General features: G+C 39.2%; 2 protein-coding genes across 3 annotated transcripts in view; one reads left to right on the plus strand and one right to left on the minus strand.

The window, feature by feature from the left end:
• The window catches only part of WDR70 (WD repeat domain 70), a 129,834-nt gene extending 113,877 nt beyond the window's left edge, over positions 1 to 15,957 (minus strand). The window contains exons 1-5 of the mRNA XM_053931981.1: positions 15,854 to 15,957; positions 15,701 to 15,763; positions 15,502 to 15,585; positions 13,532 to 13,646; positions 7,890 to 8,094 (exon numbers count right to left, since the gene is read on the minus strand). Coding sequence (XP_053787956.1) covers positions 7,890 to 8,094; positions 13,532 to 13,646; positions 15,502 to 15,585; positions 15,701 to 15,763; positions 15,854 to 15,875 — 489 coding nt within the window. The 5' untranslated portion in view covers positions 15,876 to 15,957. The remainder of the gene's footprint in view (positions 1 to 7,889; positions 8,095 to 13,531; positions 13,647 to 15,501; positions 15,586 to 15,700; positions 15,764 to 15,853) is intronic.
• Positions 15,958 to 21,180: 5,223 nt separating this feature from the next.
• The window catches only part of NUP155 (nucleoporin 155), a 30,726-nt gene continuing 25,824 nt past the window's right edge, over positions 21,181 to 26,082 (plus strand). For both annotated transcript variants that reach the window (XM_053931982.1, XM_053931983.1), the window contains exons 1-6: positions 21,181 to 21,363; positions 22,408 to 22,545; positions 22,883 to 22,979; positions 24,070 to 24,140; positions 24,872 to 24,964; positions 25,723 to 25,889. In XM_053931982.1, the coding sequence (XP_053787957.1) occupies positions 21,228 to 21,363; positions 22,408 to 22,545; positions 22,883 to 22,979; positions 24,070 to 24,140; positions 24,872 to 24,964; positions 25,723 to 25,889 (702 nt within the window). In that variant the 5' untranslated portion in view covers positions 21,181 to 21,227. The remainder of the gene's footprint in view (positions 21,364 to 22,407; positions 22,546 to 22,882; positions 22,980 to 24,069; positions 24,141 to 24,871; positions 24,965 to 25,722; positions 25,890 to 26,082) is intronic.

Here is a 26,082-nt window from a genome sequence, read left to right on the forward strand (position 1 = left end):
GTAGTACATAATAGGAAAAGAACAGCTAATACACAAACTAGTAGTGGCAGACATTAATATAAAATTTGTCCTCATTCATAGGATACTGCAACTCTAATAAAGGTTATCATCTCTTTCTGACACCTGAACTGCTCTAGAAATATACACCCTACAGTAAGTGATGGGGAAATACCACTATATTTGCAATATTTGTGAAACACTTGACTGAAAAAAAACAAGGCAGACTTTCTAACATTTCCATGAAAATAATATTAATTAGAATTCTAGTTTCTGCTTTCATTCTAGATACTTGAATTAATTAACTGAGTAAGAAAACTCTTCAAAGCCAATTTTTTTCCCCAACAGAAGTTTCAGTCATATGCAGAAAAATAAGTTCTATTCCTGATTTCTACAGCTCTTCCAGAATTTATTTCCTGCATTGTCCTGGCTCCAGCCCAGATCAGAATAAGGGGGCATGGACAAGACATTATACTACTCAGTTACACCTCATGTGAGTGCCAGGGGCAGGGAAAAGGGACTCTTCCAAGGAGAAGGGCATTCCTTTTCCAGTCACCAGAAGCCATTCACCTTCGCTTAACTGTCCCAGGTGTGGAGACCATTTTCCACGTGAATCACCCTCTTTGCACACTTCGGTTATTAATATTCTTTATTAATACTGTTACTCTTTGCTTTCATATCCATTGCTGTATCCTGTAAATTGTTCTTATCTAAATCCATGATCTATGCCTTTTGTGTCTCCCACCAGAGGGAGGGAGGGGAGCAGCTCATGGTCTTATTTTTAATGGGAGTACTAAATTGGGGAATACCATTCCCAAATCATGACATGGTTCATACTCATTATTATATGAAAGATGACCTAAGGGGCCTCTGTACTGCAAAAGGTCACTATGACTGACTGAGTTCAACCCTTATTTATGCCCCTGTGTTTCACCACATGAGAATGCTCACTAAAATTAATCCCACACATCCAAATAATCCAAATCAAAAGTCTTTCTTCTTTCTGTATTTGGTTATTTGAATATTTGTTAATCTTAACTTACAATGGTATGTCAAATAAACATTCATGAACAGTACACAAGGTAATGCAATAAAATACTATCCAAGATTCTAAGAATTTGAAAATAATTTTATTAGGCTTTAAAATATAAATAAAAGGAAGTAAATTCAGTGTGATTTTTGTGTAATCTGGATACTGTTAGCATCAAGTATTTGTAGTCCCTGTATACTGCTAAGTGCTCACCTGCAAATAAGAGATGCCACTGCAGCAGTTGTAAAACAATATGTGTGGTAGTCTCATATTCATAAAAATCCAAAGCTGTCTTTTAAACAAACAGCAGACATTCCTACAGTCAACAAAACTGCTCTCCAAGGATTCCACTGGAGTGGTCTGCATTTCCAACAGTTTAACATAAATCATTTGTTCATCAAAAATCCTGTGAAGACTTGTTCTGGAGAGGAAGTGTAACTGCATGTCACTTACACTCTCCCTTCAAATCCAATCCTTTTAAATTATTTATTCATCCCCACCATAAATATTTCAAATACTTGTTATCAACCACTTCATTTTCCTCTTGATTAAAGCAAGAGTACTCTGTACCTGTATTTCTCATTATTCTGTTTAGAGCACAAACAACTTTTCAAAAAGATAACACTCACATACCAAATAAAGAGCAAACCTCTTATCTTCAATTTGTGTTTTCCATAGTGATGCCAAGGCTGAACACAGCATGACCATTGCTGTTAGTTCCATGGTCAAATTTAAAAAGATTTTATATATTTTAACACTGATAGAAACAACATGCTATTTGTGCTTCTTTTTAAAAGTATATAGGAAATTTGTTGCAATGGCCAAAAAATGCATCAAGCATTAGGTAAAAAGGCAGTCACCTGCGTTTTGACTGTGGTTTTTGTTCTCAAAGAATAACTTAATTTCAGTATCTTCACTTCCAAATATCCCAACTTCTACTGGAAGTAAAAAAGTAATATTCAGGATAGAACGTTCATATACCATTGCATGTACCAATGTTCAGGAGTGTGTTGCATTTATCATTGCATGTACCATTGCAACCACCCATTCTTGTTAAATAATACTGTATTGAAAGTACAGTCTTGTGACTGAGATAAACATGCAGGGTATGTGTTTAGAAAGATTTTTTTTTTTCATTAAGGGGTAGGTCACAGAATTGTACAGTCTCAAAGTTATGCATGTCTACTATCCCTCCAAGCACAGTAGAGGACATTAGCTTCCACAAAATCTTGTGGCTATAAAGAAATCAAGGGTCTTGGAGGGATGAGCATAAGGATCCCATATTTTTACTGTGGAAGGTTTACAGCCACCACATATCTGGCCTTGGGATGAAGAACACCTTGCATCAGTCTTAAACACAGGAATGGTACCAGCAGCTCCTAAAGAAGGTTTTCTACAGGCTACACTAGCTAAAGCTGACCTGGTAAAGGGTCTCTAAAAGAGCTGATAAAAAGTAAAAACAGGACATAAGAAGATCTCTGAACTTCATTAAAAAGGGCAGTAAAAACTATAATTATGTTCTGTACCACATTTTATTTAAGACTGGTAAAATCACCTCTCTCTAACTTTGAAGCACCTCACAGTCAACAAATATATGCTTCTTAATGTTCTCACAAAATATTTCCGGAAACCAACTCACAGGACCCTAAGTACCTGTCTGTAGGGGAAACATTCTAAAATTTTTCATATTCTGTCATATTACAAATCAATTAAAATCTGTATCATCCACCAAAAAGCATAGTGTGGTATACAGCCGAGAAGGCTTGGCCTTATTAAGTTAAGTTGTGCAGAATCAAGCAATAGAGATCTTGCAAGTACACTCTAGGAGCAACTGGTAATCATGAACTCTGGGGCACTTGGTTGAAGAGGTGATGAGCAAATACTCCATTCCTTTTTATCAAGATCAACATTCCATAAGGGAATTACCTTGTTGGCTTCCTCTCCATATGAAGAGCTCTGTTTCTTAAGTTGAGTATTTCTTTCTCTACATCTTCTGTGTGATTTTCTCACATTGGAAGACAGACCAATTATTTTGTTTTCTTCTAATTTTTGCAAAGTTTGCAAATCTGTTTTAACTCATTTTGGATATAATCTTTCTCAATCTTTGCACCACATCAATGATCCTTAGAAAAATGCCACAACTTGTACCATGTTTAATATAAATAAAATACATTTACCTCATTTTCATTGTTAAGACTTAAGAACATATCATGCACATATATGAAAAAAACATTTACTTCATATTTATATAGGAATGTAACACACAAGCAAATTGAAAGTAATGGTTAACTGCTACCTATTTTTTTTCTCAATAACTAGAAACAGTTGAAAGATAAAGCCTCTCACCTTTAAAACCACACTTTTCTGTCTCTGTTGCATACAAAAATTGTTTTGTTCAGCTTACTATACTTTTTCCTCTTTAGACAAGATGAAACATGACTGGGTAAATAAGATTCAGCAGTTACACAACAGATAATTCTCAGTCTAAATCTTACAAATCCTTAGGATGACTAAAAATTCCCATAACATTTATTTATTTTTACAACACTACAATTTTTGGTCTGATAGCATAGCCAAATTCTAATTGGAGCAATTACAGTCTACTTAAATTCTCCATCTAAATCAGCAGGAAACCGCTTCCTTCCATTCTGAACAAGTATTAAGTGGTATGTCCTGTTAAACTTCTGAAAAAAAAAATTAAACATCTCTAAATAATTCCAAAACCTGAAATATAGCTATGCTATCATTTTGGGAACAGGTCAAATCAGAGTACAGCCTTGGGCTGTGAAGAGGCCCAAGGCTGTACTTGTTTCAGGGACATAATTACAACATGATTAGTATCCCTTTGGTGCTGCAGGGAGAAACTGTTCTCTGTTCCAAAGGAGAATGAACTGTTACTCACCTCCAAACAGAAGGTAAATCCTTGCAAATACATCTGGCAAATTCTTTAACAATCCCCTTTACCTGTTGCCTCAAGCCAGAAAAAGTGTCACAAGATGCTAACACTACATTACGTTTTGTTAATGATCTCAGCACATTTTCTAATGACATGTAGAAGAGAACATTGACAAATACACACTCTCTGACTAAAGTCTTGTAACACGTGTAATCCACTCAATGGAAAAATGTTTATGTCCTAAATTTAAATCTGTCTACCTACCAATCCTGACACAGTCGCTCTTGCTAGTCTTTGTCCGTCTTCAGACAGGTTTTGAGCGCATAGATATCAGACAGATTTCCAGTGCATTTTGCCAGGGGAAAAAAAGCTAGCCAAGCCTCTACTGTATTTCCCAATCCAAAATTTACCACATGCAATATTGCCCTCATTATCCATTTGTGCTCTTGCAAAATGAGCTGGTTTATCTTTTAAAGCTTTTCCTGACATTTCATAGAAAGGTTTAGATCGACCTTGAAAAACTCCACATTACAGAAGATGCTCTGCTTCTTCCTTCCTCCTCTCAGCTTACAACCATGTGAAAAATGGACACTTGACAATCCCACCAGGTTTTTACACCATTAGAAGAAAAGGCACTACAGAAAACAAGTGCTGATCACAACTCAAAAAGCCAGCTTTAATTTTCCTCACTCCTCAAATTAATGCAAGCCTTTTATATAAAACAGGATACTAAACCAAGAGGAAATTATCAGAGGGAATTAATACTACGTCTACCTATAATCCTTAAAATGTACTTGATAGAGCACTATTCCTTACACTACTACAAAACAAGCATTGTAATGCATTTGGATAAATACTCACAAGCATATTGTGGTTTGTTAAGTATCATCACTTTTGACAGACATGGAAGTGAATGATATTAAATTAGCAAACCATTTAATCTAAATATTTATTTGTTAAATGTAACTAATCATCAGTATGAACACAGATTAAACAAACACAGAAAAATCCTTTAAAACAGCACCACAAAGACTAGCGTATATCAAAAGAACTTATATCAATTTGGGGAAAAAATACCTCAAGTCAGAATTCACACATTTAATACAATATCTAAGGCTCTGTTAAAAAGTTGTGTTTTGTCTGCATTTATGCAAATTACAAAAATGCATAATACTCAAAAAATACCAATGCCAATTCAAAACACTGAGCAATGCATAAAAACACCAAGAAGGTATGAAAAATTCCCATCAAAGAAAAAAATCAGCAGCTACTCCTTCCATCTTAATGCTTATCCAGTAAAACAATCTGTGTAAGCTGGACAGTCCTGGGCCAACCCTGGACTCAAAAGTTGTCTGCCTCATAGCAAGCCCAATCTGACAAATGTCTCTACTGACACTGTGTCATAAGAAAGCAAAAACAACTGAACAAGCAATAGCAAAAAAAAAAACAAAAACAAAAACAAAAAAAAAAAAACCCAAAAAAAAACAAAAAACAAAAACAAAAAAACAAAAAAAAAAAAAACAAAAAAAACAAAAAAAAACACAAAAAAAAAAACAAAAACAAAAAAACAAAAAAAAACCAAACAAAAACAAAAAAAAAACACATCTAAAGTCAGGCTTGAGAGATAGTGGGAAAATGTCAGGGTAAACACAGTATTTCAGTGTATTTTATCTGTTATATAAAATTCAGAAGACTTCAGATTACAAATCATATACTGCAACACCTAGAACTACTAAAGAAAAATTTGATTCCTTCGGGATCAAAACCACAGATAATTTTGTTTTCAATAAATTATTTCAGCAGCAAAATATGATAATAAAAGAGAGGGTCTCACACTACATCTGGGAAAAAATATTCAACTTTCAGTTTCTCTTGTCTCAGTTCTGCACCCATGCATACCAACCACAGGCTATGTACAAGCAAAAGAAAGGAATCACAGAGTTCTCTTAACTGCAAAACCTTCCTTCCTTGGGGCTCACAAGATCATACTGTGATCACCAATCGATCAACAGGAAACCAGGAAAGCACAGCTGCTTCCTGTTCCCTTCACAGGAAAGAAAATAACTGAGTTCATGAGCAGCAGTAAGGGAAGGCTCTAGACCCCAAAGGCCTCTGGCATTCACACTGACACAAAATCTCCTCAGTTATAAATTAACTGTTTAGACTGAAAACCCACAAGTCTCATATTTCTGCTGCTCTGCTTATTCTCAACCTAATCTATTCTAGACTGTTTTGTAACTATTGTCTTAAGTTCAGACAAACTTAAATCACATGAGACTTTAAGTTATCTTTCTGTCTGAAACTTTTCATTAGGGTCTTTTAACTCTGTTCGCCAGTAACTTCACTTCATCAAACCAGTTGTAGCATTATTCAAATATGCATTAATAAAAAATAAATACCAGTATCTTGTTAGAAATTGAAACAGCTAATCAGCACAGTGACTACTGATAAAGACAGGCTAAAGTAAAGTCAGCTGTTCCTGCAAATTGTTTTGCCTTTGGAGAAGTTGGCAGCAAAGAAACAGTGATTTTAATATAATGTGACCCATAGCAACTGAAACCTACTGAGTCTAATGATGCCTTCAGGAACAGAGATTGACTCCACAGTGCCCTAACAGCTAGAAGTTAAGGGAATTCCTAACACATCAACGGTGAGTAAACTTAGGGTTTATGTTATTCTCAAGGAAAATTCCAGATTTATCCCTTCATGGTTCCCTGAAACAGAACAACTCATCTGAGGGGTACAGATACAATCACAAGAGATATGGGACTAAAATGTACAATTTGATAATTATAGAAATCATAGGCAACAGTGAATCAAGTGAATCAGACAAAGTGATATAAACACCTAAGACACCAAAATTTCCCATCACTTATACAAAAAACAAAAGAGCAAACTTTGTCATCACATAAGTTTAGGCTCATTTAAAAATTAGTTATGTCATGGCTTAAGAAGTTCCTCTCAAGCATTTAAAATGAGTTCTCTAAACTTTGGTTTTTTTAGTTTGGTTTACATTTGTGTAACAGGACATAGAGGTCTTTTTCTCTTACCAGATGGTTCAATACAGCAATAAGTGAGGCTATTTTCAAGGACTTCTATCATTGTTGTTACACATGGAAACCATCACACAAAACCCAATGCCACAAAATATTCCATCCAGGCAGTTTTGAAAAACAAACACCAAACCATTCATCTTTTCACAGAATCATCAAATAATCAAGGTTGGAAGAGACCTTAAAGATCATCTGGTCCAATCCAGCACTACCACTGTAACCATTAAACCACTAAGCCACACCAGCCAGTACTAGATCCAGATGCCTAAATAGAGAAAGGCTGGTTAACTAAACATCTGTGATACCAAAGTTAGGCTGTTAGAGGGTCTCTTGATTTCAATATTGATAGAAAATTCTGTATTCTTAACAACAAACAGGTCTGGCACTTATTTAGAAAAAAAAAAAATCAAAATAAACACAAATAAACCAAAAAAAAAAAAAAAAAAAACAACCAAGCAACAAGCCTGCAGCTACCAGATTTAATTTCCTAAAAACCGTTTTGGTACAATTGTTCTCCCTAGATTCAAGCCCATCTCTGCCTCCTCTTTCTTGTACAATATTCAACATATGCTTTGGGAAATAAACCATTTAAAACAGCCACACTAAATATTTATTTATCTAGTTCTTTCATAACGTGGAAACAAAAAAATAAATACACACTAACTGATGTGTTGAATTACCCTTGAGACTCACATGGGTATTTCTGTTTTAAATCCTGATATTTTTAAATAAAAATAATTATTTGCATTTGATGAATTATCATTGGAGAAACAGAAAAACTGCAAGAAAAACAGAAAACCTGCATGTGAATAAATCATACATCACCTGGGAATTCTATCAAAAAGGAATGGCCCACATACAAATCAGAGCCCACTCAAACTATTAAAACATTAAAGAGAAATAAACTACTTACACTATCTTCCTCCTCTGTATCATCATTGTCATTGTCATCATCACTATCTTTGAACCCAGGGGGAAGTGGTGGCCCAATGAATTCTTCATCATCGTCATCATCATCAGTATTCTCAGCTGGACCTTTAGCTGAAGTCTGGGATTGCATAGAAGGACCACTTAATGCCTCATTTGAGTTGTCCCCACTTTCACTACATCCTGCCTCTCTGCAAGGAAAATTTAAAACATTACTATTTGAAGAACATTGTCACTTCCACTGTAATTTTCAGCTAAATGATGTTGAGCACTATTGTAAATCAGCAGACACCAAAATTAGCAGCAAAACGCACACTAACTTTCATTAACAGAGTGTAGGCCCACCATCATCTTTTGAAACACTCTCAAGTGTTTCAAAAGTTACATTAAATTACCATTCTGCTATTGCCCAAATTGGTTGTGCAAACACATTATTTTGGCATATGGAAATTTCTGAAGAACTGAGTTGTTGCGTCTATGTTCGTGCAGTTTATTTAAAATAGCCACACTCCCTCTGCTGGCAGCTCGAACAGGCAGTAGGTCTATTAAGAGAGAGAAGCTCAATGTTCAAGGCTTCATTAGGGAGCTTATATTTTCAGAATTTTTAAATGAGCAGGCTGAAAAAAAGAGTCTTCTTTTCCTGTTTCTTTGGTAAACAATAGTGGTATTGTTTTGTTTGGGTTTTTTTTAAGTTTAGGTTATCATTTTAAGACTATAATAAAAATCACGAAAGTTTAGGAACATAATGAATGAATAAGAAAATTGGTTCTGCCCTATGTAAGTGTGACAGAGAATGTTGCCCTGCTTTGCCTCCAGAACCAGCTGTACAAGCAGGTACTAAGTTGCATGGGAAAAAAGTTTTGTTGGATAAGCAATTGAAACTGTGTTTCAGGAAGAAAAGAGAATAAACTAAAGCCAACATGACTTAAGTCCTCAGATGTTAAGAGCGAAGAGCAGGGTTTGTATGCCTGATAGCTTGTCTAATTTAAAGACCTAGATCAGAATATGACTGCCTAACAAATCCAACACAAATATAGCTTCTTTTACTCTACAATAATGGGGCAGTCAATATCCTTTTACCAAAGGGAAGGTTTTCTAGCATGTGAGGCACAGATTAGGATCTTAAAAGTTCTTCAAGTAAGCTAACCTCAGAATTAACTTCATAATACTATATGCAAAAGAGTTGCATTTGGAAAGTTGATATGCATTCCTACACTAGCAAACAACACATCTTTTTCCCTAAGAGGAACGGCAGATTTGTCTTTACAAACAACCTGTGGATATGCTGGTAGATAAAACTAGCACTGAGAGACAAAAGAAACAATGGGAAGGATTCCACTGATTGATGAATTGAAAAAGATATTTGCTTTTACAAATAAGCTTTAGGGTTGCTGATAAATGAAATTAGACATTGAAAGATGAAAGAAACAATGGGAAAAAAAAACTAAATTCCATAAGAATTAAAAATTAGAAGGGAGGGTTAGACATTAGAGGGAAGTCTCTGATATCAGGTGTATCGGGAAGTCAGTAACTCAGCCAATGGGGAAAGAGAGAAGGGAAATGTGGCTGGGAAATTAGGATAAAAAGGAGGCTGTGTCCTCCAAAAATTGGAGAGACCCCAGGGGAATGCCCCATGACCTCTTCCTTTATTCAGATAAAGTAAAAGGTCTCCTCTGTCTCCTTTTTGGACATAAGGCTCTGATGTTTGTGGATTAATTTTCCTAACAGTTAATGCCCCAGTCTTAGCTCTTCCAGACTCAGAAAAGAATTTGAACTGTATGTGGATGTTAAACAGGATCATGCTAAAGGAATTTTGGTGCAAGAGCATGGAGGAACAAGGTGGCCTGTTGCTCATTTTTCAAAATTGTTAGACCTGGTGGCCAGAGGCTGGTCCCGTTGTCTGCAGAACTGTTCAGCCACAGCCCTCATGGTGGCTGAGGCCCAAAAGCTGACAAGGGGAGGGTGTCTGGTTGTTGAAGTTTCACTTCAACAGATTAAAGCTTTGTTAACTGAAAGAGCCTCTAAGTGGATGACCAGCACTCGGTTATTACAGTATGAATCTTGTTTAATGGAACAGGATGATTTAGAATTTATAAGTGGGGAAGGGTTCAACCCAGCCTCCTGTTTGACCGGCCCTGGAGAGGGGCCAGGAAGAAACCAATGACTGTATTCAGATGATCGATCTCCAAACACGATCTCCAAACACGTATAGGGAAGATTTGCAAGACACTTCCTGGCCTTAGTGAGAAAATGTGTTTATTGATGGGTCTTCAAGGGAGATAGAACCTAAAGGGTTTACAGGATACTCTATCGTGAATGCAAAGCAATTAAAGGAAGGGGGGAGCTTACCGCCCACCCGGTCAGCTCAGCAGCTCAGACAGCGGAACTATATGCCCTCGTGAGAGCCTGTGAGTTATACCGGGACAAGACAGTGAATGTTTTTACTGATTCTAAATATGCATATGGGGTGATACATGCATTTGGGAAACTGTGGGAAGAAAGAGGTTTATTAACCTGCAGGGGAAAGATGTTAGCTCATGAGAGCTTAATCTCTTGCCTATTGGAGGTGGTGAACTTACCAAAAAAGTTAGCAATAATACACATCAAGTCAGGGTGCTCGGAGGAGGTAATAGGAAACCAACTGGCTAATGAAGAAGCTTGGAAAACTGCATTGTAGCCAAAAATCTCTACGATCCTCCCTCTCCTCCCAGTAACTGCACCACTGCCAGAGAAAATGTCTTTTCCACCAGAGGAACTTGAGATAATTAAAAAGAGTGGAGCAGAGAAAAGAGGGGATAATTGGTTTACAAGGGACGGTAAGCAGTGGATACCAAAAGCTCTGGCCTTACAGTTGTTAAAACAACTTCATGAAGGGAGTCATTGGGGCTCCCGAGGACTGTCAGAAGCCTTCCTCAAAACATGCTGCTTTTTATGTGGGTCTTTTTACTCAGGCTAAGGGAGCTATTGAGAGTTGTTTGATTTGTGCTAAAACCAGTAACAGAGTTAGAAAGAAATGTGCCCGGGAAGGGAGGTCTTGGGCTGTACGCCCCTTCCAGAGATGCCATGTGGATTTTACTCTGATGTTTGCGGATTAATTTTCCTAACACCCCAAAAGCCAAACTATTTAATTCGTTTTGGAATGAAACCAAATAGAAACTGTGGCAGTGATAAGGACATATACAACATAATGATTCAAGAAAGCCATTCCAATCCTTGAGTCCCAAATTTTCAGATCTTTATACAGACATCCAAGAACAGTATATACATTTCTTCCTAATTTCCTTTATAATTCTCTCATTTGCTGGAATGGAAATTGATCAAATCAAACATTTCAGTATTCTGAGGGGCAGTACAGGCATTCTGCATGTGACGTGGCCAGAGCTGCAGTGCAATTTTCCACCACACTCCAAGCACAGCAGGGAAAGCCAAATACTCCAGCAACAGCTACAGGTATCCTCTGTTCTGACTGGGATAAAGTCAAACATAAGAACACACCAATGCAGCCAGACTAAATGCCCATCTACCTTTCTGACAGCAGCTGGGAGTGGTGCTGACAGAAAGGACAAAGCAAGTGGTGTTTCCCTCAACTTCTAGTCTTACAATCTTAGTCTACCTGGGGCTGTAAAGAAATAAGAACCATTTTGCTAGCCCCTTTCCCAGGATTCAGAAAAGTGTAAGGAATTTTTTTTTGCTTTCCCTCATTACCTCAACAAGTAAAACAAGCTCTAAGAGGCGGGAAAAAAAAGCTGTAATAGAGCATGGGTGGCACACTGAAAAGAGCAGTAACAAAAAACATTCTGAGAGTTGTGCAAGTATGTGGGCATATCCCCGCCATGTGTTCATTTTCTGCATACCACTCAATTTTCTCAGGTTTTTCCTTTACATATACTAACAAATTCTTTCATTTCACAAGGTGTAATTATATTTATGCATAAATTATGTACAGTACGTGTAAACATTTCTCTACAGCAAAATAGCTCAAGAAAAAAATAATCATTACGCGTATTTCACATCATTTTGGAATGACTTTTTTAACATCTGAAAAATTAGTATAAGGGCTACTCTGATAATTTTAAAAAGCTACGATAATTTTAAAAATTTAAAATTCAGTAAAGTGTTGCCATTATCAGATAGTAAAAGTTGCTATGCATATTAGATCAATATTCAGTGAGTAAAATCTTTGTTATAAAAAGAACTAGAAAATCCTGTATTTCAGACTAAAACAGGCAGCTGCAGGATTGTTCCTCTGCATTAAGACTGAGTCACAACAGTATGTCTTTCTAGTTTCATGGTTTTACATTTAAGAACTAAGCTACGTATCCTTTTTACATGGCAATATAAACTTTCAGGAGAGCTTTTCATGTTAAGCCCTTCCTTCTTAATGTGTAGTAAAAAACAAAAAGAAAAACAAAGAAAATTTACTATGAACAGAACTCTGATAAGTTACCAGAGCCTACCTAATAACTCAGCATACTGAAATGTATTTGTTATCTTCCTTTATATTAAGTCCCTGGAGGTCTCTCTTGTCAAGTCAATTAGAAGAACGAGATAATTCTGGAAAGCCTCTGTATTGCCTGACCCCTCTCCACTTTATAACTTGTTTGAATTGCTTATGTATGTTGAAGTCACCCATTTGCAATACACAACCATGTTATATTTAAATTCTTGTCATCCATCATGATGTCATCAAATGGGTATATAAGACCATCAGAAGCAAATGGAAGTACAAAATATTCTTCCTTGAGCACAAGACAAAAAAAGGATACACAAAGTAGTAGTATATTGTGCAATCAAGTATTTTAGTGAGAGTGCTCAGGTTTTCCAAAGACCAAATGGCAAAACCAAAATTTTCTACTAAAAATTTGTTCAGTCTGAAACTCTACAAGTTTGTCTATAATAACCTACCACATATCAGCCCATCATATGCATATATAGAGGTCTGCTAGAGTCTTGTATGGGTTGTTAAACTTCCATAGATACAGGAACCTAAAAATGTACAACACATTCATGTCTGTCAGCCCTGCCACATAATGGAGTTATGTGGTCCCCATTGCCCTCATCTACTTTTGATTTCCCAGAATTTAAACTCCAAAATCCATAGCATATATTGCTTGTCAGTAATAGACAAAAGTTTAAGAATAAACTTCAAACTGAAGTAAAAATAAAAGCTTTCTCTACCTCACCATTACTCAATAAAATCTGCACACAGAGGCTGTCCACCTGCTTTGCCTTCTTTTTCATCAGGCCTGAACAAGAATATTCTGTACACAGGTGGGTACAATAGCTGCTAATAAAGTCATCACATGTTGCCACTGTATTTGCCCTAATATTTTCGAAAAATACATGGATAACAGCATTATTTTTATTTTTAAAAAAGTACGCAGAACACGATCAAGGAGGAAGCAGCAAAATTGCCTATTGAATATACATAATATCAGTACTTGCAAATATTGACGTATCTTTAAGAAAGAATTTTTTTTGAAGTTTAAATTCAGTATTCCCATTGAAATGCTTAAGATAACAAGACATATTCACACAAGCTAAATGATACTCATGTTATCAAAACAAGCCAACACCCTCCTCAGATAAGAAAGGTGCTGCATGGAATCTCCCATCATATCTAAGTACCTTTCAGTTAATGTAGACCCAGGTTCTGTCGCACTGGATGCTGAAACTGATGAAGCAGTGCATGGAATTCTAAACTCCTTTTCAGTCTGGTTTTCCTTTTCTCTTTCACGGGCCTCTGAATAGGGAGATCACAAAAATAACAAATAAACAAGCCTTTTACAAATACTAAAACTACTAGTTTGCTAATGAGACTAATACAGCTTTTTTCCTTTTCAGACCTAGATTAAGTACTTAAAAAGGTAACAGCAATTAAAGGATTTATGATACTTTTTAATATATATTAAATTTCCATTGCTACTGCAATGATCACTCAACAAAAAATCAAAAGGACAACGTAAACACCTCCCAGTTGTTCACTGGTACATGACATCAAATGTAAGTTGATCATAAAAGGATGCTGATATTTCAATTATTTTCAACATTATACTAAAACAGTATACAGAACTATACTAAAACACTTTACAGAAATGTTGATGTTTTCATAGCACATGGAACTAAATTAGTGCAGTTAAAGTATACACATGTGTAAATAGGTGAATTTTAAATAATTTAAGCACACAAAGTGCTGCTTATATTAGCAGTTCTTAATTAACTCACTGAAAAAGAATCCTTATGAAACACTGCAATAAAATCAAAGCAAACAAAACCTTCCATCTCATATTAAATAACAAACATTGTGTTCTATTTTGCTCTCTGTTAGATAAATAAAAAAGACAAACATTTTTTCAGCAAAGCTAGGAAACACTTCCCACTGAAGAGAAATACAAACAGCTGCAAGATACAGAACCAGGAAACATATTTTGATCTCAGCTCCATAAATCAGGTAGTGGGGGAGACACATCCAAGTTATCACAGTGATTCCAAAAAGCTAAAAAGCAGAAATGTATCTCAAAAAATCTGAAAATAAGTGCTCACATTAAGCCACCCCCACAACACATACGTATTCTTGATTGCTATAGTCTCAATACTAAAATTTGTTTCTAAGTTAAACAGCTGAATTACATACAAGACTCTGTGATTTTTGTCAAAATTATCAATTTTATAAACAACAAAATGCTGTGTGCTTCTTTTACGAGTATAAGCCTAGAAACCTGGGGGTGGACTGGGACGTGGACTGCTGCAAGGTAAGGGAGAGGACATACTCAAGATGTAGGTCAAGATATCTTGACTTAAAAACATTGTATTTTTGCAATCACTTACTGAATTTCCCTACTAAACAAAAATATTACGTAAATAAATAGTTCCTCATAAGGAAAGGTAGCTCAACCTGAACAAGTATCAAACATAAAAAAGCTTTCAACATGGATATACATATATTGCTGTGTTTAGATTCAGCCAATGCAAAAAAAAAAAAAAAAATAGAAGGGGAAGGAAAAAGCATGAATAACTCTCGGTTGGCAAAGGGTTTTGTAGAACATGCATGACTGTCCTCAGAGACCTTGTTTGAGCTGATGTTCACCTGATTACAGGCAGAAAATTATACAATTTTCTCCATCTCTCACAAAGCAGTACCCTCAAAAAGTGCCCACTCCCAGCTCAGCAGAAGGCAGCAACACATTTGTGGGCTGCTATACAATCTGCTCCTTGGTCTAAGACACACATTTTTTCTTCGCTACTCTGCTGTCTCATTTCTGCTGTCTCTAGATTAAAGCTGTCTGTACCAATTTCTCTTCCAAAATAAATACACAGCTAAGTAGAAGAAGAAAGAGTTTCTGTATTCTTCCTGTATCTGCAAGCTATGCCTAACAGAAGCTTTGCACATGCACACTGCTCTAACACCCTCAGACAACATCAGCAAATTAATTACTGTTCATCGAAGCCCAAGCTGTTCAGGGCTGCCTTCCTCGAACAAAACTGCGTTCCTGTTTTATTTTCTACACAACCAATCAGAGACACTTCAAATACCTCCCCGAGGGAGCACAATAAAAGATGTTTTAAAATGCAAGACCAACTACGCTCGCACTTCTTACCCAAGACTTTCCTGCTCCTCTCCACTGCAGTTCTTCGCGTTTGCTCGAACATGGCTTCGAGGTCGAAAGTCCGAGCCTTCTTCCCTGGAAATGAAGCAAACGGACACTGGAACACGAGCCCACCTGGGGCTGACAGGCCCTACGGCTTCGTCCTCTCCGCCAGCCAGCCCCCGGCCCCCCCGGCCGCATCGCCACACACCGAAGCCGGAGAAGCCCATGGTGGCCGCCAGCTCCGGGTCGGGTGTCCCCAGAATCTCTGCATCTGCAATGAGAGGGGAGAAGAAACCACGGAGGTGAGCGGGGGCCGCGACTGAGCTGGGTCCGCCTCAGCCCCGGCGCGCCCGTCCCTCACCGCCCTCGGCCGCTGGCTCCATGCTACGCCTGCCCCGGATCCACAACAGGCGCTGGCAGGAAGCGGCTGGGCGGGGACAGCTGAGCCTCCTTCCGAGCGGAGAAACGCAACAGCATCCGGGAGTCGGAATTCGTGCTCGTCGCAACACCGCATGAAACCAAACCACTTTTCTGTGCGTGTTGTGCAGCAGATTCTCCTTAAGCTCTACCAGGCTTGGTGCTGAGAGGAATGGCAGATTTGTCTTTACAAACAGCCTGTGGATCTGCGTAGATGAAACTAGCACTGAGAGATAAACAATGGGATAAACAATGGGATAAACAATCAATCATCACTGATTGATGAATCGAAAAAGATATTTGATTTTACAAATAAGCTTTAGGGTTGCTGATAAATGAAATTGGACATTGAAAGATGAAAGAAACAATGGGGGGGAAAATTCCATAAGAATTAAAAATTAGAAGGGAGGGTTAGACATTAGAGGGAAGTCTCTGATATCAGGTGTATCGGGAAGTCAGTAACTCAGCCAATGGCGAAAGAGAGAAGGGAAATGCGGCCGGGAAATTAGGATAAAAAGGAGGCTGTGTCCTCCAAAAATTGGAGAGACCCCAGGGGAATGCCCCATGGCCTCTCCCTTTATTTGAATAAAGGTCTCCTCTGTCTCCTTTTTGGACATAAAGCTCTGATGTTTGTAGATAAATTTTCCTGACAGTGCCCTGACAAATTCCCTGTGAAGCCTCTTCCAGGGACCGACCACCCTCTCAGAGGGTGAGGATGTCCAACCTGAATTTCCCTTGGCAGAGCTTCATTCCATCTCTTCTCGTCCTGCCGCTGGTCACCAAGGAGAGGTCAGCACATCCCTGACCACTGCCCCCATGAGGAAGGTCTGTCCACAGCCTGAGGCTCCCTCTGCACCTTCCCCAAGCTGAACAAACCAAGTGACCTCAGCACCTTAAATTCGGCCTTGATAACTTCATCATCTGGGCCACCCTAATCCTGACACACTAACAGTGTGATGTCCTTCTTAAATTGAGGTGCCCAAAACTGCTCATAGGACTCAACATGGGGTGTGCAACCCCACAGCGCTGTGTAGAATGGGATAGCCACCTCCCTGGACTGGCCAGTGGTGCTGTGCCTAATGCACTCTGCAACATAATCGGCCCTTTTGGCTGTCACTTGTGGCACACTCTTGGCTCATATTCAACTTGACATCAACCCAAAAACTCGGATTGCTTTTAATGGAGCTGCAATCCAGCCTCTCATCCCCCAATTTCTCTGTGCAACCATGATTTCCCTGTCCTGTGTGGCGAATCTGGCACGTGTTAGATTTTAGGTGATTGGTGATTGATCAGCTCTCTGTCCAAATCTCTCTTAGGCTCCTGTACCATCAAGGGAGTCAACAGCTCCTCCTGGTTTAGTATAATCAGACTTAATTCCTGCAACCAGATAATTTATAAGAACATTAAAGAGCACTGTCCCTAAAATTGAGCCCTGGGAAACCCTAATGGTGACTAGGCACTAGCTTCTTAATCTTGAGAAGATAGAGAACTTCCTCATTTGCCATTATGCTGGTTTCAGCTGGGATACAGTTAATCTTCACAGAAGGTAGTACAAGGCTATGTTTTGGATTTGTGCTGAACACAGGGATGATAATACAGAGATATTTCTGTTGTTGCTGGGCAGTGCTTTTACAGAGCCAAGGTCTTTTCTGCTTCTCAAACTGCCACATTGGCAGGGAAATTGAGGATGCATAGGAGGTTGGGAGGAGACACAGCCAGGATAAGTGACTCAAACTGGCAAAAAAGATATTCCAGACCATATGGCACCGTGCTCAGTATATAAACAGGGGAAAGAAGAAGGGGGGAACATTTGGAGTGATGGTGTTTGTCATCCTAAGTAATCATTATGCATGATGGGACCCTGCTCTGCTGGAGATCACTGAGCACCTCTCTGCCCATGGGAAGTGGTGACTTAATTCCTTGTTTTGCTTTGCTTTTGTGTGTGGCTTTTGCTTTCCCTATTATACTCTTTTTATCTCAACCCGTGAGTTTTCCAGCTTTTACCCTTCCAAATCTGTCCCTGATCCTGCAGAGTGGGGTAGTGAATGAGCAGGTGCTTGGGGCTTGGTTGCTGGCTAGGGTTAAACCTCAACAGTGATGTAAACCCTGCTGGGTTTGAAGTTTAACTTTATGATCCTTATTTGGAAAGCAGAGGGTGAGGGTGGATTTCCTCTTTTGTGCCATGTGCCTCTGCCATAAGTGAAGCTTTCCAGAATGGATGCTTGATCAGTTGAGGAGCAGAGAGTCGGTGCAGTTTAGGCAGCAAACATCACTTACAAACCAAACTCCTCTGGAAACTCCATTTTCTCCCAGCCCCAAAATTTCCTGTGACATTTTGCTAATGCCTATGCTTTTCAGAGCAGACACATCACTTAACAAAAACTCAGCCTTGTTAAGTTAAAAACCTGATACAGTAACTCTGATGTGTCACCCAAATTCTGGAAAAACAGCAGCCGCATCAGGCCAGTGTCATGCAAAGGCTATTTTATCTGCTTTTACACCTCAGCTCTGAACAGAGACACTGCGCATGCCTTGGGAGTCCCCATGTTGTCCTGAACGTGGGCTTGTTGCCCAGTGTGCAATTTGCACACTGAGGTGAAGTATTTCCATTCCTGTATTTCTATTTCTTTATTCTTCTTTGTGCAGCGTAGGGAGGTGGATCTTAACTCACAAAAGGCTGGCCTCCTGATAATCAGAGCTTTACACTATTTATACATTTTAACAACCAAAGGCATCAACATTGATCAGTTACATATTACATAACTTTATTAACTAGTACTCAAACTGCTGTTTGCTGGTTTTATCTCATTTCTCGTGGTTTTTAGTGTAGGTGCACTTCTTCCAGTTGAGTCTGGCATCTCTTTTGAGTAGGTGGTTAATGGGACATAATCACTCACTCCTGGAATTACCTTTCCCTCAGTTACTGCTCAGTCCTGCTGACTTCAATTGTAGTGGTTTTTATTCAGTCAGCCCATTTACGTTGGGATTGTCTTCTCTTTTCCTCAAAAGATTCGCCAAGTGTACAATGTTCACAATGCAACTGCATAATCATAAGTGTCCAGCCAGTTACAGATGAACAACCAAAAAAAAAAAAAAAAAAAAAAAAAAAAAAAAAAAAAAAAAAAAAATTGCAAAGTTTGTCTCAAACCCTTATTCAGATCTTGAGGGGCTCCAGTCTGGAGGAGCCTGATGTAATCTTGGTTTTGGCACACAAAATCACAGAATCACAGGATTGTTGGGGTGGGGAGGGACCTCTTGAGGTCATCTAGTCCAAGCCCCTTGCCAAGAGAGGGCCATCTGGAGCAAGTTACATATTCAGATAGGGTTTGAATGTCTTCGGAGTGGGAGACTTCACAACCGCCCTGGCATTCTGCTCCTGTGTTCTGCCACCTCAATGCAAAGAAATTAATCCTCTGTTGTGGTGTATTTTTCTTTAAGTTTTTTTCAGCTTGCCCACTATTCTCCTCCCTAATCTCCTCCCCTACCAAGTTGTCAATCCTCCCTATCCCTACCCTTTTCCCCAGAACCTTCTCTGTCAGTCTCTTAGTACTCGATGCCCCAGTTGTTTCTTTGCATTATCCCCCTCCCCTGTTTTCCCTGATAGGAGGTTTGGAGAATGTTAGTCCCATCTCAGACTCATCCCCTGCCGTGCCCTCATTGGTTAGTTGTCCTATACCACGCCTCCTGAGTTGTAGTATAAAATCCTCAGTGTACCCCCTTGTCGGTGTCTTGGGGTCTGCTGTCATCCGTCCACCTAGTAAATCACCCCAGTTCTACCCCAAGATCCGTGTCGCTGTTCTCTGTTCCTGTGCCGGACCACTGATAACTGGGAGCTCGCAGGGGGCATGTCGCACCCCTGCTGTCGCTAACACCAAGCGCACCGCTGAGCACTGTGACATACTGTGACAATCCTATGTTGAGGTGGAACTTCTTGTGTTTTAGTTTATGGCCATTGTACCTCATCCTATCACTGGGTACCTCTGAAAACAATCTGGAACCATCCTCTTGGCACCTGCTTTTGAGATATTTACATGCATTAATAAAATCCCCTCAGACTGCTCCAGACTGAGACAGGCCCCATTCTCTCTCTTACAAGGCTTTCCTTGTAAGAGAGATATTCCAGATCCCTAATCATTATAATATTATCATTATTTAATTCTATTATTTATTATTAATTACTACTGACTAGAATAAGAAATCTTATATTCTATTAGTATATATCATTATTACATCTATATCTTACATATCTAAAATATATACGTGATATATTTTTATATTTTCTTCTACGAGAATAATTAATATAGTAGTAGTATACTACTGCTACTGCTACTACTACTACTGCCTTTTCTTTCTTGGATTTTCTTTCCAAATCTGCATGTCTGCATCAATCTGAGCTATACTGTCATTCCACAGTACCCCATCAGGCTGGCAGCAAATAACCACTGAATTATTTAGGTTGGAAAATATCTCTGAGATCGATAGGTCCAACTTTTGACAGATCCAGTACGTGTATGATGCACGTGTGATCTTTGACTGGGCTGTCACCGAGGCCCAACCAGAGCTACTGTGCCTGCAGAGGTGGCAAGGAGCTGCCCAGGGCCACCTAGAGGACAGGAGCCTCTTCCCACTGCCTTCCTCGGGGCCACCCTGTGCCTTTCAGGGGCCGCAAAGCAGACCACGCCTATCCCTCAGGTGGCCCTGAGGACGCCGGTGATGCACGCAGCCCCAGCCAGACTATTCGAGCAGATCGCAGAATGGGTCAGGTTGGAGAGACCACAGTGGGTCTGGTCCAGCCTCCCTGCTTAAGCAGGGCCATCCCAGACCACATGGCACAGGACTGTGTCCAAACAAATGGGGTATCTCCAGTGAGAGAGACGCCACAGCCTCCCTGCGAAATCTGTTCCACTGCTCGGTCACTGCACAATAAAGTTATTCCTCATGCTCAGGTGAAACTTCCTGCGAATTAGTTTCTGCCCATTGCTTCTTCCCCTCTTGCTCAGCACCACCGAGCAGAGCCTGGTTCATCCTCCTGGCATCCTTTCCCCCCCTTTCGGTATTTAACCACATCGATGAGGTCCCCTCTTAGTCGGCTCTTCCAGCGATCCTCTCCGGCAGCAACTACCTCTCTCCCCGGATGCGCTGCCCGCCGCCCGTGCTGGGCCGTCCCTTCCCAGCCCTTTCCCCTCCCCTTCCGCTCCCCCGTTTCCCGCTACCGGAAGCGGTCTGGCGCGCGGGGCCTGCCGGGATTGGGCGGGCGGTGGAGCGGCGCGAGAGCGCGGCCCCGCCATCTCCGTGTCGCCGCTGTCGCCTCCATCGCGATGCCTGCCGCCACGAGCCCGGCCGCGCCTGCTGCGCAGGAGGCGCTGGAGATCGCCGGCCGCATCATCGACCGGCAGATCCAGGATGACCGCTGCTACCCGGACTTGTCGGAGCTGCTGGCAGTGCCGGCGCCAGGTGAGCGAGGAGCGCCCGATCGGGGTCCCTGTGGCTCCGGGCCCTGCCGCGAGGCGGCCTCGGCTGGCGCGGCCCGGCCGGACACGCGTGCGGTCTGTGGGCCCTGCTCGGGGACTGGGGCCGGGTGTGAGGAGCCGTCTTCGTCTTGGGGTGGGGCCGTGCTGTGTCCGCTTCAGTGCGCAGGTGAGTTGTGGATACGAGCACAGTAGGAGGGCAGGAGGGATGGGATTCAGGTGCCTCCTGTCCCTCTGAAAGGTGACAGAAACGGCTCTAATTTTCCATTTTTCCTGTTGGGAAGTCCCGTGTAGAATGCTCTTGTGGTAGCCATGTGCCCCCCACCATGCCTAAGTTACAAGCAGCCTGGAAACTGTCTTAACATTAACTTTTTTTTTTTTTTTTTTTTTTTTTTTTTTTTTTTTTTTTTTTGTTTTTGTTTTGTTTGCAGCTTTGTATCACGCTTATGGTATAAGATGTACTTCCTCTCACCAAAAATTCGTTTTGTTCTCATTAACACATGGAGGCAGCATTTCCTTCTCCATTAGTGCTGACTGGCTGGCAAAGTGGGCTCCTCGAGGCATTCTAGTAGTATATATCCAGAGGTGGCCGGATGTAAACAAACAGTATCTGTGTTCTGTTGTGCAGTGATGGCGTGGCCACAGTGTAGCTGCTCTGCACAGCAAACAGTGGGTGTTTTAAGTTGGGACTGGGAGTACAGGCAGCCTTTCTAGGTGGAGGAGTATGCTTCTGGCTTGTTCATGTGAATGTCTGACCATACAGTGAAAAAAGCATTGCAGGGTATCACAGAAAAAAAGGGGTAAAGAGTAGGCTGGAGTCCTGGTGAGTTATTATAGGAGCTTGTTTGCAAATCTGTTTGCTCTTATCACATTTGAGACTTAAGATTTATTGTTTGTGGTTTTGTTCCTACAGAAAACTCTGTCTACATGTATCTTGTGAGTAGTGATACTTATATGTATAAAGTCTGTGCAACATCAAGGCATTTGATTTTGGTTTTTTTTTTTTTTTTTTTTTTGTTCTTACTTGCAGGTAGCCCTACCGTATCTGGTATGTCAGACATGGATTATCCTTTACAAGGACCAGGTTTGCTGTCAATACCCAACCTTCCGGAAATCAGCTCAGTCCGCCGAGTCCCACTTCCACCAGAGCTAGTGGAGCAGTTTGGACGTATCCTTATGTAAACAAATATCCTAGATTGTGTAGGAAGTAATATTAAGAATATTAAGTAATAAAAGAAGCTTTCCTCCATATTTTTCTTCCCCAATCTTTTTGTCAGACTCGCAGCAAAATACTTCAATGTTATTCAGGTTCTCTTAATAACACTCTTAAGTGGTAACAAGGGGCATCTGTGTAGAGTTGTTGGTAGAATTGGTTTCTAAATGAAGAATTTTGAAGTATGCAGTTTGTGTAATACTGTATTTTAATGATATTTTTAAATGCTCTGAAGACGATTTTGCCGTTACTACCCAAAATGCATTTAATCTTTACATCAGCAGTGCTTCAGATATGCAGTGCAATTGTATGATGGGAGTATTTCCAGAGATAAGCAGAGCTTGGCTGACCATCGACAGTGATATCTTTATGTGGAACTATGAGGATGGGTACGTAAAAGATGCATTCCTGATGTTGTTCTATTGGTATTATACCAGAAGTAAGCAATTGGAGCAGTGGGAGATTGTTTGCAGGAAGCATGGAGGTGTGCTGTTCAGTTTAACTGATATTAATTCCTTTTAGGTTTTACTAAAACTTTTGAATAGTAAGTGTATAATTATCTGTAAGAGTTAGTAATATTGCTGCCAAATCATCTACAGGTGAGAGAAAGAAAAATGTATTTGCTTTGGGTCTGACATATCTAATATCCTAAAGTTACTGCTCTTCTTGTGCAAAGACTTTGCAGGTACTGAGAAAATATATAAAAATGCCTCTAATTGATTAACTTTTGTAAGTAGATTTTGTAAGTACTGAGATGCATGTGCAATGACCAGTCATTCCCACAATATTCCCACAATGGTATTTATTATATTACTAATAGGGCATTAGTATTTTGAAGTATTGTGATTGAAGCTCTCCATCCTTGCTTATTTTATGGATAAAACTAAAAATAAGTTCAGTACATTTTGAAATGGCATTGATCAGTTTGTAGTTTGCATGTTTACTTCTTTATTTGCCCACATAGTAAGCATTTGTGTAGTAAGAATTGCTTTGTACATATTGTTGCATTTCCTAAAAAACCCAAAATTCAGAATAGCTACTGTTTATATATTTACATTATATCAGAGTGTATGATATACATTCACCAAAGAAAACAGTGCTGCATGGGGTTAGTGATAGATAGTAAGGAAGAAGTTGGGAATTTTTGCATCAGGTAATTTTCATGGGGGAAAAAAATCCCATGTGATTTTCTTCTCTTGATGTTAATCAATATTGTAGATGCTGCATTGTGTAATTCGGAATAGACTGTATGAATTAACAAAATCCAAAAATGTACTGCAGTTGGATTTGGTTTGAAAATCAACCATAGGAGATTCAAGCAACTCATGACCTGCTTTCACTGAAAGTGAAAGGTGTATATGGCTTCAGAGTGTTGCAAAAGCATTAATAATTTTTAAAAATATGTGGATTTTATTTACTTTGTTATTATGTGATGTTATATGACAAATTTCATGCAGTTTTTTGTTTGTTTATTGACAGAGGAGATCTGGCTTATTTTGATGGTCTCAGTGAAACTATTCTTGCAGTGGGCCTTGTAAAGCCAAAGGCAGGTAAGGAGTATTATGACAGAGATTAGAATTGGAACTGAACTTTCTGTCTATTTTTTTCAGTCTTCACTTATATATTCATTTGTATTTTATACAAAAAATGCAATGTAAGGTAATATAAAAGCCAAAATATCAAACCCAGTTTCAGGGTTGGATTCAGTGGTCCTGGTGGTCTTTTCCAGTGTCAGCGATTCTATGTTATGTGTAAATCTGTGGTTTGTGTATATATATATATGTACACACAGACTATATGGGATTGTTTTCATTTTAGAAACATTAAAAATTAATTATAAGCCAAAAATAATGTGTAGTTTAACAATTAGTTTCACTGATAAGCTTGCATTTTTTTTGCCACATTATGCTTTAGCATTTGTACTGTTTACAAATTTATATATTTAAGTGATAATTTCCATGAGATTCTGGTTTCTAGCCCTCCCAGTTATTTCAGTACCTACTGCTAAAATAACATTAAAGTCAAAGTTGAATTGGTAAATGAGTTGAGTTTAAAAGAAGCATGCTGATAAGAAAAATGTTGTTTTAAAGATCCACTCATGAAGTGGAAGTCAAGCTGCTGGCTGATACTCCTTTCTAATTCTAGAATTCCACAGATCATTAGGCTTAACATATGACTATTCAGTCTAATCAGTTGATGTGGCTTTCCAATGGATTTATTTGCTTACATAATTGTGATCAGAGAAGCAGGGTGCAAACTGAAATTTTCTTTTTTTATTTAGGTATCTTCCAGCCTCATGTACGACACTTACTTGTTCTGGCTACTCCTGTGGATATTGTGATTTTAGGACTTCATTATTCTAATATACAGTCAGGTAATTCTCTCTTCTCCCGTATTCCCAGTGTGTTAATTCCCATGTGTATTTACACATGGCAGTTTTATTAGTAGTCATTCAAAAAAAATTAAAAACCCATGTGTGTGCCAAGTGCCTTGCTAGTTTTTAAGTCATGTTACAAGCAGGGAAGATGATTTTTATTGTGTGTGCACTTGCTGAATCGTGGACTCCATGAGAAGCATTAAGTTTTATTACTCATGTATTTAATGTAAAAAAAGCTTTTGAAACAGGTGCTCCTGTTAATTAAACAGCATATTGGAGAGGGAGAGAAGATAGCTGCGTGAATCTTGAAACTGTGAATAGAGATCATTCACTTTGTTGGCATTTGTATTCCAACCACAAAAATTGAGAACGTGATAGCATGTTTTTATGCCATATATACTAAGAGAAAAATATGTTTGGTGAAAGTGAAAGAACTATACTACTTTTTTTTTTTTTAATAATATGTCAATGAGAAAGAGAAAACAAGTAGAAACCTGTGTTTTGGACTTGGTATGATTTAGAGGAGAGAACAGTCTATAGAAATGAAAAGCATTGCATTTCCTCGGAAACCTACATAGAATGGATTTGGTACTCTGCAGTTCACATTGGACAAAAGCTGTTCAAGAATATGTTCATAACTATGAAATTTGCTGTAATTTTTTCCTGTTTCTGAAATGTTTCTTATCACAGACCTGTAGTATTTATTAAAACAGCTTAAAAACTAAAGAGGATTTATGTTTTTTTGTTTACTGAAGGTGCTGGATCACTCAATGACAGCATGTCTGGAGGAATGCAGCTGCTACCAGATCCTCTGTATTCACTCCCTACTGACAACACCTACATCCTGGCAATCACATCCACTGATAACGGAAGGATCTTTCTGGCAGGAAAAGATGGCTGCTTATATGAAGTAGCATACCAGGTGACTGTGGGTTTTACACACAGGCTTTTTTCATTCTTTCACTGTTGTGAGATCTCAGCAATAATAGTTAAAAAACATGTCTCTTTTCTTCTGTAATTGTGTTGCATGTCTTGGTTGCACAACAGCTTAGGGTAGATGCATTTTCTTTGAAGTAGTATTTATGTGGGGAATATCAGTGCAGTTTTGGTCGACT

This window comes from Vidua chalybeata, chromosome Z, assembly GCF_026979565.1.
Source record: "Vidua chalybeata isolate OUT-0048 chromosome Z, bVidCha1 merged haplotype, whole genome shotgun sequence".
NCBI classification, from domain to species: Eukaryota; Metazoa; Chordata; class Aves; order Passeriformes; family Viduidae; genus Vidua; species Vidua chalybeata.